Genomic DNA, 14457 nt, shown 5'->3' on the forward strand with positions numbered 1-14457 from the left:
GGGGCATTTTGGTAAGTGGATTTCATCGATTTCACAAGTTTGCATACTTTTTTTTTTGCTACCATGACAGCTTTGTAAAAAATATAAAACCCCATTCCCTCTTGTACACTGAAGAAGGGCATCTAAAGAGGTACATCCAACAAACAATTTTGAACAAAGCTTTTAATCTCATCCCAGTATTGATTTTAAACATGAAAAATAAATTAAAATTAGTGCTTTAGACCAGTAGGTTGTTTTATTATAAACAATGTCATAGTATTCTCTATTGTTATTACCCACACTACTAACAGGGAAATAGGGCCCAGATTAAGAGAAATACTACTGGGTATAAAAGTAGTTGTTAAGAGGTGGAACTGTAGAAAGACAAAAAATTCCATCCTTATTATTTCTTGTTCAGAGAAACAACAAAGCCTGGGTGGTATGATAATTAATGCTTAGAAAGAGATATGGCATCTGTGCTGATGAATACATTGGCTTGCTTTACTTTGCTGTTTCTGAAGAGCCAAAGTTGAACCCACTAAACATTTTCATGAAAAAAATTCTTTTATTTCTTCTGATATCATTTTTGGATTTGCAAAAATTACTGCTTTTAAACTAAGTGTTTCTTCTCACTTTAGTGACTTATAATTCAAATCTTATATTAATTCCCTTCACAGAAAATATACATGTTTACTCAAACTACAGTGTGTACACATACATCAATATATAGTCCCACAATCTCAAGGGCACATTCTTACGTTCTTATGATCTTCCTTCACCATAGCAATAGACTCATAAAAGTACTTTTGTGTACAGTAAGAAGATACTATATTTTACCTTATGGTTTTTCTCAGTTTAAAAAGTTGATAAGGAAAAAATAAATAGATCTTAGTGTTCTGAACAATGCTTCATAATTAAATCAGAAGAAAAATTCTACAAAGACTAAAGTATCATGACAGCTACACTCTCAAACTATAGTATTAGCCATATTACCAAGTTTGTTTAGAAGTCAATGGTTATGAACATAAGCCAAAAAAAAAACCCTCTTGCTCATTGTTTCAAGAAATCGACTAAATTTTTATAATTAGGCGAGAATATCCCAATCTAATAATCTGAAGTATTATACTATCAAGAAACTAAATTTTGTTTAGTTTTGTATAAATATAAGATTCTGGGATGTATTATACCATAAAACTTTTGAGAAAACAATGATAAATTTCTTCCTTTGCCCATTGAACTGTAAAGATCTATTACATATTAATTCTTAATATTTTACAAATTATTGCTGAAGCCAAAATAATAATGTCTAAAATACCCTTTATGTAAATTCTGGCTCTAATAAAATAAATAAATAAATAACCAGAAGAGAACGTTCCAGAGTGCACAGCATCATGAGATAAATGCAGGAATGGGATACACTTCCCTTACAGAGCCTTCAGATTATTTTAGGTCTATGACTTCCATTTTCTGTCTTATTGTGTTTACTTTGCTGCTATACCCAAAAGCTTTAATTCTCGCTTTGTACCTTATGGTGATAAACTTCAGTTATCACCATAAGGTACAAAGACATGCTTAACTAAAACCTGAAAAATCAGTTTTTGTTCATTGAAAATCAAGCAATGCATTCCACTTTTTAAACAATGGGGAAAACATAAATGATAATGACAAACTTACTTCAACCTCTTGTCCCAGATCTGGATCTCTTGAAAGAATTGCATAGATAAAAGCAGATGAGGGGACGTTTTCAGCAACAGACACTGAAATACCTACACAATCACACAAGTCATTAACTGTAATTAAATGACACATGCCTCCGTCTCCTCTTGCTTCACGTGGCCACTGTAAGTCACCAAGCTATAAAAGTCTCTATTGAGTAATTTCCTAAGGATACTTGCTCTAAAAAAACACCACAAATGTTTATTCGCACAAACTTAAATATTGATCTTTTACTTTAACTTTATTTATGTTTTAGGGATGGGGGAGTATATGTGTTTACTGATACTATTACCCACGCAGGCACACGTGAGGGTTAATAGGTTGATGTTGGTTTTCTACTTACCTCTTTAATTTTCTGAGAGGTTTCCTTACATACCATGAGCTCTCACTTTGAGGTGCATGCCCTGGGCAGTGAGCCCCTGATATTTTGTTCATCTTCCCAGGAGTGGGTTTTTTGATGGATACAGTCACACTCTACTTTTGGGGATGTTTCGGGGAAATACACCAGGTTTTCATGCTTACATAACCAGCGCATAAGCACTGAGCAACCTTCCCCACTGTTATTTACATAAAAGCATATGAGACTGAAGGAACTAAAATAATTGTGCCTCGACTTCCTAAATAGCTGGGACTCGAACCTGAGAACACCCAGCCCAGAAAATTGCTTTAGGTTTTGATACTTAAAACAATTTACACAATTCATAATTTTATTTTTAAACTTAAATATCTGATTGATGTGAGGAATTAGGTATAATTGTTCATTGTTTGAAACACCAAAGGTTACAAGGATACTTACACTTAAATCCACATATGCAAGAGTATTGATTTTTTTTATTTTTCCCACAGAAATGCATACAAATAGATGCAAACAGTAAAGTAAAGAAAAATGCCTTTTAATTCATACTGCATTCCTATTCTTATTTGTACAATGCTGATAAACTGCATTCTCAACTTTAGGGTGGTTATGAGAAGTAAGTATAATATGTACATATCTCACACAACTCAACAAATGTTACTCTGCAAACTGTGCTCTTTATCTTGGTTCTGATGTAATCAAGTACGATTCTGTCTCATTCCCAAATTAAATAAGACAGATGCATACATGAGTATGTAAACCACTGAGAGTTTCTTCATCTGATTCATCTTTAGAAAAATGTGATTCATTTACGCATTCATTCATACACAATCGCCACACAAACATTAAAAGAAGGAACAAAAATGAAGTTCAGGGGAGGAAAGAATGCAGAGATGAGCCAAAAAGATACAGTTCTGACATCCAATTGATGCAGCCAGAATTAAATGAATTAATCTGTTGCTTGCAGGTAATTATGTGCAAGTTCTTAATATATTCAAATATTTTATAGACTCTTCTACTTGAGGATTATTGCTTACTGTGCAGATAAATTTAACACCAAACCTGGTGGATTTAAAAATATATTTATTTTTTACTTTTATTTCATCCATATACGTGAGTAGCTGAATATAGATATGTAATACCACATGTATGACTGGACACAAAGTTACAAAAAGGAGGCTAGATCCTCTGGAACTGATGTTGCAGATGATTGTGAGCCATTATGTTGGTTCTAGGAACCAAATCTGGACTCTCTGCAAGAGTATCATGTGTTCTTAACCACTGATCAATTCCTCCAATTCAGTGGTTATTGTTTATCATCAATTTTGGTGGTCCTGAGAATCCTCGTGGTTTTTAATATCACTGAAGATATTAAAAGATAATTAAGAATTCTATAAGAATTAAGATTAGTTTATTTTGAACTACTCTACTCTACTCTAGATGTATGGGAACATATTATCAGGTTTAGGGATTCACTCTGGGTAGCTGTTGCCTTTGGGCAACTAAAAGTAGAAAGTGAACTGATTAGATATATGCCAAATCACCGACATACAAATTACAATAATGTCCTTTGGGGGATTGGTCACAAAATTGTATGCTGTTTTGAAATTACAGTGAGTCGTTCATGCTTTGCCTTAGTTGCAAGGAAACCACAAATGCGATGGGACAAAGGCTCCCTGATCTCCAGCATGTCTTGGGAGTTAAGCCAAGTCCATGGTAGAAATCAGGTCAGCATGACCTTGAGATTCATGCGCATCTTTTAAAAGTTTACTATAATGAGGAGACACTAAAAACAAATTACCAAGAACATCAAATCGTTTCATAGTCATCCAAAAAGATATTATCTTCATGAACACAAAGACAGAAAGCTAGTCTACACCAGGAGCCTTGCAAGATTTGCCGTATTTAAAAAAAAAAAAAACATTGAGATTATAATATAATAAAATCATTTTTCTTCTTCATTTTTCTTCTTCCAACCATATATTTCTTTCCCCCTGGTCTCTTTCAAATTTATGGCTTTTTAAATTTCATTGCTGGTGTGTGTGTGTGTGTACTCCTGAATACATAAATACCATCTTCCCAGTCTGTATAATGTTACTTGCATGTATACATGTTTGTGGATGACCTTATGTCATGGGATAACCAATCCCTGTGTTGTTTTTTTTTTTAATTTGGGAAAGATTATTTCTCCTGCTCTCAGTATTCTACACTTGCCAGTAGTTCTATGTCTAAATGTCAGCTTGCCTGTTGGCTAGGCTGAATGGACGAGGTTCTCCAGAGACCCACCAATCTCTGACTCACCAGCATTAAGACTGTAGGCATAGGACACCAGCTGGAATTTGTTTGGATTTTTGTTTTATCTTGTTTTACATGGGTTCTAGGGGACTTGACACAGGTCCTCACACTTTCAAAGCTCACTTTACTTACCGAACTTTCTCCCCAGTCATTAAAATTGTACCTTACTGTTTACATTTTATATATTTGATTCCTTGTGAGGAACATATTAAACCATATGTTATAGATTCATTTAAAATACTGTTTCTATTACTCTTCTCCTCTGTCTCTCACACAAACTAATAAAGACAATTGAAATTTGAACTGTACAGATGTTTTCTTTCTTATTTTGTAGCCCATCTCTCCTATCTACTTTTAAAAACAAATTCTTTTTTTTTACTCTTTGAATCCTTCCATATTCAAATTCACAGTTATTTTTTCATTGATTGTTGCTAATAAACATTTTCAAACTTAATGGCATACACTGGGAGAATGACGTAGGAAGACCACAAGTCCAAGTCCAGCCAGAGTTATGAAGTAAAGCCTTTGTCTGAGAACTAGAACTAGCTAAGTGGTAGACATAATGTCATGGGTTCCATCCTTAATACCCTTTCCCCTAAATCAAATCACCAAGGAAGCTCAGCTATGTTTCCAAGCTACTTCTTTTTAGATCAGTCTTTCTTGAATCTTTAAAATGATATGTATTTGTAATATACCTGCTCCTGTTGAAAAACTTGGATTACAGGAAATAGGATCATCAACATTTTCCACAAAAACGGTGAACATATATGAACCGGTGTTGTTGCCATCATCTCTGGCTTCAATTTCCAAATGGTAGATTCTGGAGTTACTTGGATTGTCAAGATTCAAAGGTTGAAGAAGAGTGATTATACCTGTGACTAGAAAAGGAAATAAAAATAATTAAACTCAAGTACTTATTCCTGTTAGTTTATCCTGATGATGTCTAAATTTATATAAAGATATAATATTTGTTTGTAAGAAAGTGATACATAAATACCATTCTATCCACTGTAAATATTTAAAGCATTTTCTTTACTACATGTTTATTTTAAAAATAATTCCATATTAATACTTAATTTATTATATTTACTTTGAGTCTTTTTAAATAATTATTATTTTTTATCAAAATATAGAAAGTAGCAATCCTACTCTAAAATACCATATATAAGAGGTACATTTGATATTGATTACAAATATATAAGAGTAATGAGTATAAAAGTTCAACTCAATTATTCATTGCTTCTGATACTAAGCTTCAGTCATTTTGTTTCACTCAAAAGTGGAAGAAAGAAGAATTTAAATGTTAAACTAAATAAGAAAATTTTGATAAAATGAGATGACTGTTCACCCCTGGAGCAACAACCTGATTTTCTTCTAAAAATTTGGGTTTTTTTGTTTTTTTGTTATTTTGCTTTGAAATGATTTATTTTGATATATCGCATATGTCTTCTTCGGTGTTTTTACAAAATTTTAGGACACCCTTAATATTTTCTTACATTCTTTTTTTCCACTTATATTTAAAATTGAAATTTTTTAAATAAACAAAAAACTACAGATTCAAATATTAGAATTTTTTTTTTCAAGTTTTGGCTGATGAGTAGGATAGCTCTGCAATGTGCCAACTTGAAAAGGTTATTTTCATTTGTTTCTGATTTGAGGGCCCACAGGATATCTGGTTAACTGAGTGTTGGAAAGGTAGCAGTAGCCATATAGTTTATTTTAGTTTAGTTTTTACATATATTTTGAAAAACTGAAACAGACGCACAAACATATGCACACACATGCAGGAGAGAGAGAGAGAGAGAGAGAGAGAGAGAGAGAGAGAGAGAGAGAGAGAGAGAGAGAGATCTTAAAATGTTTGGATTAGGTGTATAATTTTGTGTTTCCATAGTCATAGCTAGAGTGAACCTCAGATTGGATACATGTGTTGAATCTTTCACCTTTTCTCACTGCTTGGACAATTATGCATACTATGCTCTGAGACAGAAGGACCCAGATTCTTTAGAATACCAACACCAGCAGAGTGAAAGACGAGTCTTACAGACAAAGTCATGTTACTGGAATTCCATCCATCCTTTTATATTCTAATCTACCCTAAGACTTTTCCATTTCCTATATACCTCTCTTACATGACTTCAAGTTCTTGAATTAAGTGGAGAGCATAACCCATTTTAAAACAATGCAGTAAGGAGAGGGAGTTTCTGGGGGGGCGGGACTAGGAAAGGGGATAATATTTGAAATGTAAATAAAGAAAATATACAATAAAAAACAGTCAGATTCAACAACATATTCTTCATTCTTCTTATATTTCTGTTTCTCATATTTGATAAAAATCACAAGTACAATATTTCAGAGTAACTATTCTGTCCACATAGATAAAATTCATCCATAATCAAATATTTAGGATTAAATTACCTGACAAAAGTCCCAATTTTTAAAAATATAAACCAAAAGATAGCTATGTGTCCCATAGATGTATCCATGTGAATTATCTCTGAAGGATAATGGTCCATCATAAAGGCAAAGTTTTATATCACTTTCTATGTCATGAGACTGTGTTTTAACAAGTAGGAAAGTCATAAGTATAAATGTCATATGTTTCTGCTATGTTTCCTATGCTGTGTTTAATTTTGAAAGGGTAATTCTACCAGCCCAAACTCTCAAGGGAGTGTAAAGATTGGTTATGTTTAGCTAAAGTAGTCTAGAAGTATTTATCTAAAACTTACAAGGGTCTAAAGCAAACATTTCCTGCTGGGTTTTAAAGGAATACATGATGCTGCTGTCTTCATCGCGGTCTGTGGCTTTGACCCTTGCTACAAAATCTCCAATGGGTTTCTTCTCAGTCACATTAATCGAATCCATAGGAAATGGCCTAAGAGAAAAATTGTGAAGAAAATTTTGGAAACAACAATTTCACAACGTAATTGCTGATCCATAAACTTAAGGAACTTCTGGATTTATGATAGCATTCCCTCTTGACAAGAGTATAAGAGCTCCAATCCTAGTCAAATGTTGAAAAAAGTTGTTTGTGGCACAAAGTTACATGATTTTTGAAATTTGTTCCATATCATCTTTGGTTCTAAGCGAGATTACCCGAATCAGGAATGGAATTTTATCATGAATAAGAGAGATAGAAAAAAAAAAAAAAGAGAATGGAATGGTTCAAGTCAATTGTTGCAGATAGATAATATGTGGAATTTGTGGAAAATGAACATACGACACTGACCCTATTCATTTTCATCTTCTAATCTGGTAGGGTGAGTTGCTTTTCAAAGCTGTAACTTAGAGCTAGGTATGAAATCAATTTATATAACATTATTTATTACCTGTCTGCTCCTTACACAATGTTCCTGATCACCTCTATAATACTTCTGAAATGTCAGTCTTTTTATTTAGAACTTTTTCAGGTATCATACTAACTGATAACCTAGGTGTGTCATGTAAGGTTTAAGGACAAGAGAGCTGAGTGTGTGATGCTCGACCTACAAGCAACAGTCCTGATCATGTCACTCTTGGCTTTTTTTAATCTCACCTAATATGATAAATACAATGCCCCATTATAATTACATACTGGATCACTTTAGGTCACATCATTTTCTTTTGCCCTATTTCCTAATGCTCTATGATTTTTTTGTAAATGAAAAATATATTTAAAAGCATTTAATAATTTAGCCATGGCTCATATATGCTTAGCATTAGATTAAGTTAAGTGGGTAGTAATGTTATATTTATTAAGTAATGAGAGCAACAAAATATTATTCCTAAACATAATTAGAACTACAAATTAACTATTTTGAGAAATAATGGATTATAGAACCTCTAAATTTGTTCCAGTTCCTCAGATACCGTAACCATGTGAATGCGGGAACTCAAAAAATTATGCCCTGTAGATATCTGTGGAGACCCAACCTACAAACCAAGGAAAGCAGCTGTAATTCTACTGCCATTTTGTCTTTACTAATCTAAAAATTATTTGACTACTCTTCTATTATAGCAGAATATTTTAATTACTTCATTTTGAAGTCTGAAAAGTATCAATTCACAATCTGCAAATATTTCTTAATGCTGCTTGTACTTAGAAATATGAAAATAAAACATTTAAATATTTTAAATGCTTTAAGGCCAATATCATTCTTAGAAATCAGTATAATAGCTTTGAAATTTTTCACGAATGGAAACAGAAACAAAATAAAATCTTTCCAACTCATTATAGGTGGATCACTTCTAAATTTACTTCAAGTATTTTCTAATAGATTTTGTGTACTGTATCCACACACGCACATCAGTTGTGGATATATACTAATATGGTTTTTGACAGATCATGCTATCACTTTCTTCAGTATCACAGACTCTATCGTCATTTAATATACATAAAATCTCTGTTTTAACCATTTTTCTATGCATATTCTTTAAAAGAAATGTACTTACTCAAATTGAGGTGCCTCATCATTTATGTTTATAATGTTGATAATTATTGTCCCTTGACAGAACAAGCCTGCTGTATCTGTCACTCTCACTGTCAGCTGGAAAGACTGGAAGAGAGGTTTGCAAAATTATAGTATACTATTTGATAACTGGTAATGCATACATACTGTATTTCATGATAAACCCAAAGTACAATGAACTGAAGCTCTCACAAAGCAGATTACTTGGGAATGATACCAAGACACAGGCCTTTGAGGTACTAAGAAATAGTGTAGTTTCTGAAGGGCTTTTAATAGAAATTAAGAGTCATGAGAAATGAGTATGCTCCTTGTTAGCCTGTCCCTCTACCCACTCCTTATACATCATACATTCCCATTAAGGGTCTCTTTGGGAATGCAAAGAAAACACTACTAACATAGGGAAAGGTCTCGCAATTCCCATCAAAATCCCAACTCAGTTCTTCACAGAGTTAGAAAAACCAATTCTCAAATTCATCTGGAATAACAAAAAACCCAGGATAGCTAAAACTATTCTCAACAACAAAAGAAATTCTGGGGGTATCAGTATACCTGACTTCAAGCAATACTACAGAGCAATAGTGTTAAAAACTGCATGGTATTGGCACAGTGACAGACAAGTGGACCAATGGAATAAAATTAAGATCCAGAAATGAATCCACACACCTATGGTCACTTGATCTTCGACAAAGGAACCAAAAATATCCAGTGGAAAAAAGATAGCCTTTTCAACAAATGGTGCTGGTTTAATTGGAGGTCAGCATGTAGAAGAATGTGAATTGATCCATTCTTATCTCCATCTACTAAACTTTACTCCAAGTAGATCAAGGACCTCCATGTAAAAACAAACACACTGAAACTAATAGAAAAGAAACTGGGGAAGACCCTTGAGGACATGGGCACAGGGGAAAAGTTCCTGAACAGATCACCAATAGCTTATGCTCTAAGATCAAGAATTGACAAATGGGACCTCATAAAATTACAAAGTTTCTATAAGGCAAAGGACACTGTTAAAAGGACAAAACGGCAACCATCAAATTGGGAAAGGATATTCACCAACCCTACATCTGATAGAGGGCTAATATCCAACATATACAAAGAACTCAAGAAGTTAGACCCCAGGGAACCAAATAACCCTATTAAAATGGGGTCCAGATCTAAACAAAGAATTTTCACCTGAAGAAATTCGGATGGCCAAGAGGCACCTTAAGAAGTGCTCAACATCATTAGTCATTAGGGAAATGCAAATCAAAACAACCCTGAGATTTCACCTTACACCAGTCAGAATGGCTAAGGTCAAAAACTCAGGAGACAGCAGGTGTTGGCGAGGATGTGGAGAAAGAGGAACACTCTTCCACTGCTGGTGGGGCTGTAAGATGGTACAACCACTTTGGAAATCAGTCTGGCGGTTCCTCAGAAAACTGGACATGACACTTCCGGAGGACCCTGCTATACCTCTCCTGGGCAAATACCCAAAGGATTCCCCAGCATGCAATAAAGACACATGCTCCATTATGTTCATAGTGGCCTTATCTATAATAGCCAGAAGCTGGAAAGAACCCAGATGTCCCTCAATGGAGGAATGGATACAGAAAATGTGGTATATTTACACAATGGAATACTACTCAGCAATTAGAAACAATGAATTCACAAAATTTTTAGGCAAATGGTTTGATCTGGAAAATATCATCCTAAGTGAGGTAACCCAATCACAAAAGAATACACATGGAATGCAATCTCTGATAAGTGGATATTAATTAGACCAGAAGTCCTGAATACCCAAGGCACAAATCGCATAACAAATGACTCCCATGAAGAAGTATGGAGAGGGTCCTGATCCTGGAAAGGATTGATCTAGCATTGGAGGGGAATATAAGGACAGAGAAAAAGGAGGGAGGTGATTGGAGAATGGATGGAGAGAAGAAGGCTTATGGGACATATGGGGAGGGGGGATCTGGGAAAGGGGAAATCATTTGGAATGTAAACAAAGAATATAGAAAATAAAAATATTTAAAAAAAAAAACCTTTGAAAAAGAAAGCATGACTAGATGCCTACGCTGTACACACTTCCAAGTGAATAAAGGACAGTGAATGTGGAGGTAACACTGTGTGCAACCTTATAAAAATTAGTTGCTGCAGTGTATAGTGAGAATAAAGAAGAAAGAAGTTTGGGAAGACTTCAGATGATGGGGAGGATGTGTGAGTAGAGACAGAAGGGAATCGGGTGGTCCCCAGAAGAGTGGCTCTGAACAGCTCTCACACCCATGGCGGTGTATATTTAACTTCCATCTATTTTCTATCTAGCTTAATCTCCTACAACAGGTACACTTAAAGCCTGTTCTTGTCTTTTTCACCATTCTGTAGCATTCAATGTTTCCAAACTGAAGGTAAAATAAGATTCATTTGCTTTTTCCAGCCTTTTAGCTTTCTCAGATTAGAAAGTTGAAGTCATCTTCAACTACTACATTTTCTTCAATGTAATCAGCAACTTCTTTTTGTTCTTGAGCAGTGGTTCTTGGCTTTTGTGTCACAGTCCCTTTGGAGGGTTGCATGTCAGATATTCTGCAACTCAGATATTTGCATTCTGATTCATAACAGTAACAAAAAAGTAGTTATGAAGCAGCAGTGAAATAATTTTATTGTTGAGGGTCTCCACAATATGATGAACTGTATTAAAGTTTCATAGCACACAAAGGTTGAGAACCCCAGCCATAGAGTCTTGCATTTTCTGTTTACTCAACATTTTATCAACTGCATCCTGAGTTAGCTTATATTGAGGTGATTCTAAAACAGTAATGATTTCATAATAATAGCAATAGCAGTCATAATTTATATGCTTCTACATTTCATACTCAATTATCCTAACAGGTCATTTAACTGGTATATCTGTGTTCATTTTATTCTAAATTTCTTTAGAAACATTTGATAATTATGGTACAATTCCTATACTTTGGTAACTAACGAATTAGTCCCAGACATTTGGTTAACTACACAAATCCTTGCCAATGAATCCTAAAAAATTTGTAATGTTACAATGCCTTTAATTTTTCATGAAGATCTCAAAATTACTTTCAATTTACTTCCATTCTTAATAGAGAAATAAATAAAATTAAATTACATGATATCCAGCATCAAAATCCAAGATATCTTCACCTCTTAAGCTTATAACACCATTCACAGGATCTACTCCAAAGGAATGTGCTCCCCTCTTTGGTCCAGATAACTCTGTCTCGATATTGTACTGAAAAAATAAAATGTATATTCCTCATTCCAAAGTGAATCAAAAGGAACATAAAAGTTATCAGTGTACAACAATGGAACAAACATATAGAAAGTTCTTTAGGTTTACATTATTAGTTTTCATAATTACGATTATGCTCTGCCTGGTATAAAATCACAGGCATAATGTCATTTGGATAGAAGAAAATAAACTCACTTGGTCACTGTATTTTATACTCCCTATACTACATTTTTATAACAGAATTTTAAAATGACTATTTCTTATTCTATAAATAATTTTATATATGAAAGGATATAGATACAGAATAAATTTATTGTCAGTTTAACTTTTTAAAATATCAAAGATTTATACACATTTTAAATTTTCAAATAATAATACAGCTGGATATATACATTTTACAATTTTATTGAAAGTTCTCCCGTGATTTAAGGAGAGGTTAATTTAGATAAATCTTTACTCAAAACTATCTGACAAGAAAGTTAAAGGAGAAAACAATTTATTAGAGAAAGATCCAGTTACTGTTGTGAATTCACTAGCATGAATCCTATACCCACCCCATTTTAACTAATTCTCAAAACATTGTATTTTGAAACTATTACCCACTGATCCTTCTCATGTTCCTACAAATAGGAGACTGGCAATAACTATTTTCAGCTGGACCATAGGTTATTTTTCTTCAATCTACTGAAAAGACATTATCTAATGGGAAAGCTCTCAGATTACTCAACAATTTCATATTGGCTAGTCTACAACAATACAGTTTTGACTATTCCATGGAGAATCTTAATATACTCACTGACAACAACACATGTATTAAAGAAAAGTGGGGAAAGAATAATTATCTTTTAATTGAGGAAATCAAGGGCAGGAGAGATTATGTGGCTTTCGTACATGCCGGTATTTTAGGGTAAATCCAGAACACCCCAGGTCAGCAGACACCTCAGCAGCAGCTGGTGCTACATTACTTCACTCTGAGAGTTATTGAATTGGTAGTACAAGATTTCAGTATGTGTTCAAAAGAACCATATGTGGAGTTTATGTGCCAGGAAATCACACAGAGTAAAATGGCAGTACACTTTCCAAAGAGAACCTTAGACGTTTTTGTTGTTATTGTTATTGTTGTTTATGCCAAGTCTATGAAAAACTTTATCACCATAAATCGGTCATGAGAAAAGAAATCTCTGTAGGTTAGAAACTTATGAATTAATCATGTTAAGTATCAAAATCACACACAGAGACACACAGACACATAGGCACACAAACACATATATTCATTTCTGAAAATACAGTGTCTATTCCTAAAAACTGCCTCAGAGACTGCGCCTTGCATGCCTGCTGTGAAAATATATGCAAATCCCACAATAATGGCCACCTACTGTTAGCCTGTCACCATGTGCAATGTCTTCATCTGTTACAGTCACTTTCCAAATGGATTGAAAGAGTGGATAGTCCTCAGCAATTTCAAATGTAGCTGTGAAGCAAATCAAAATCAAAAGCATTGCATTAGAACAAAATATTAATTAGGTTAATGTGAATTTTGGATTATTGTGGATAGCAATGACAATTTAGAACAGGGATCTGATTTTTTTTCTCTTTCCTCTACCATAAAGCTTTTCTTTACTCTGTAGCATTACTGGCAACAACTGTAGCTCAGTAAGAGAGAGCATGATGTGAGGATCCAGTAGGGAGGCACAAAATACTTTCATATCTACTGGAGTCTGTTTCTTATAGAAGTATGTATAGATAATAGTTAACCTGTAACTCTCATAAACCTTCAAATATCTCTTTACATCACTGAAATAAAAGGTCTTTAAAAATACATAAAACCTATAAAAATATATCACGGATTAATGAAGTGGGCTCAGCAAAAGACAGGTTAAGTGAATTCTTTTCTGGATATATGAAATGAGTACATTTGCACATACATGTTTGCATTGGTGCATTCTGTAAGTGTGTGCATGTGTGTGTGTGTGTGTGTGTGTGTGTGTGTGTGTGTGTGTATCTGTTTGTGTCTGTATAATGTTCCATTAGACCTCACTGAAACATGATCTCAAGTTTGGTTGCAAGGTATTCTAAACTCTCCCGCTTCTTATCTAAGAAGTAGACTAAATTGAAATTATAACAAAACCAAATATTACCAAAGTGCTCAACTAAATTTAAATTTTTGTCATGTTTAAAGGAAAGCTCTAAGAGATTGTGACATAGTTCACAGTTATGCTAATACCTAGCAACATGTGTCCCATCTTTTCTCCAGAAAACAAAATGCAAGGAAGAGGAGCAAGGAGGAAAAGGAAGTAGAATAAATGCCAATGAAGAAGAAAACTTTAATAATCTTAGTAACGAATGTCTTAAGTTTTCGTTTCACTATGTTGCCATATGCCAAGCAATAAATAACCCAGAAAAACTGTAAGAGAAAAATGCTAACACCA

At 33.8% G+C, this 14457-nt stretch overlaps 1 protein-coding gene across 1 annotated transcript in view; it reads right to left on the reverse strand.

Annotated features, from left to right (window-relative positions):
* The window catches only part of LOC127677246 (cadherin-related family member 3-like), a 94599-nt gene that overhangs the window by 65039 nt on the left and 15103 nt on the right, over positions 1 to 14457 (reverse strand). Inside the window, exons 4-9 of the mRNA XM_052172373.1 lie at positions 13405 to 13499; positions 11906 to 12028; positions 8774 to 8877; positions 7072 to 7217; positions 5041 to 5223; positions 1654 to 1745 (exon numbers count right to left, since the gene is read on the reverse strand). Coding sequence (XP_052028333.1) covers positions 1654 to 1745; positions 5041 to 5223; positions 7072 to 7217; positions 8774 to 8877; positions 11906 to 12028; positions 13405 to 13499 — 743 coding nt within the window. The remainder of the gene's footprint in view (positions 1 to 1653; positions 1746 to 5040; positions 5224 to 7071; positions 7218 to 8773; positions 8878 to 11905; positions 12029 to 13404; positions 13500 to 14457) is intronic.

The sequence above is a fragment of the Apodemus sylvaticus genome, chromosome 2 (genome assembly GCF_947179515.1).
Source record: "Apodemus sylvaticus chromosome 2, mApoSyl1.1, whole genome shotgun sequence".
NCBI classification, from domain to species: domain Eukaryota; kingdom Metazoa; phylum Chordata; class Mammalia; order Rodentia; family Muridae; genus Apodemus; species Apodemus sylvaticus.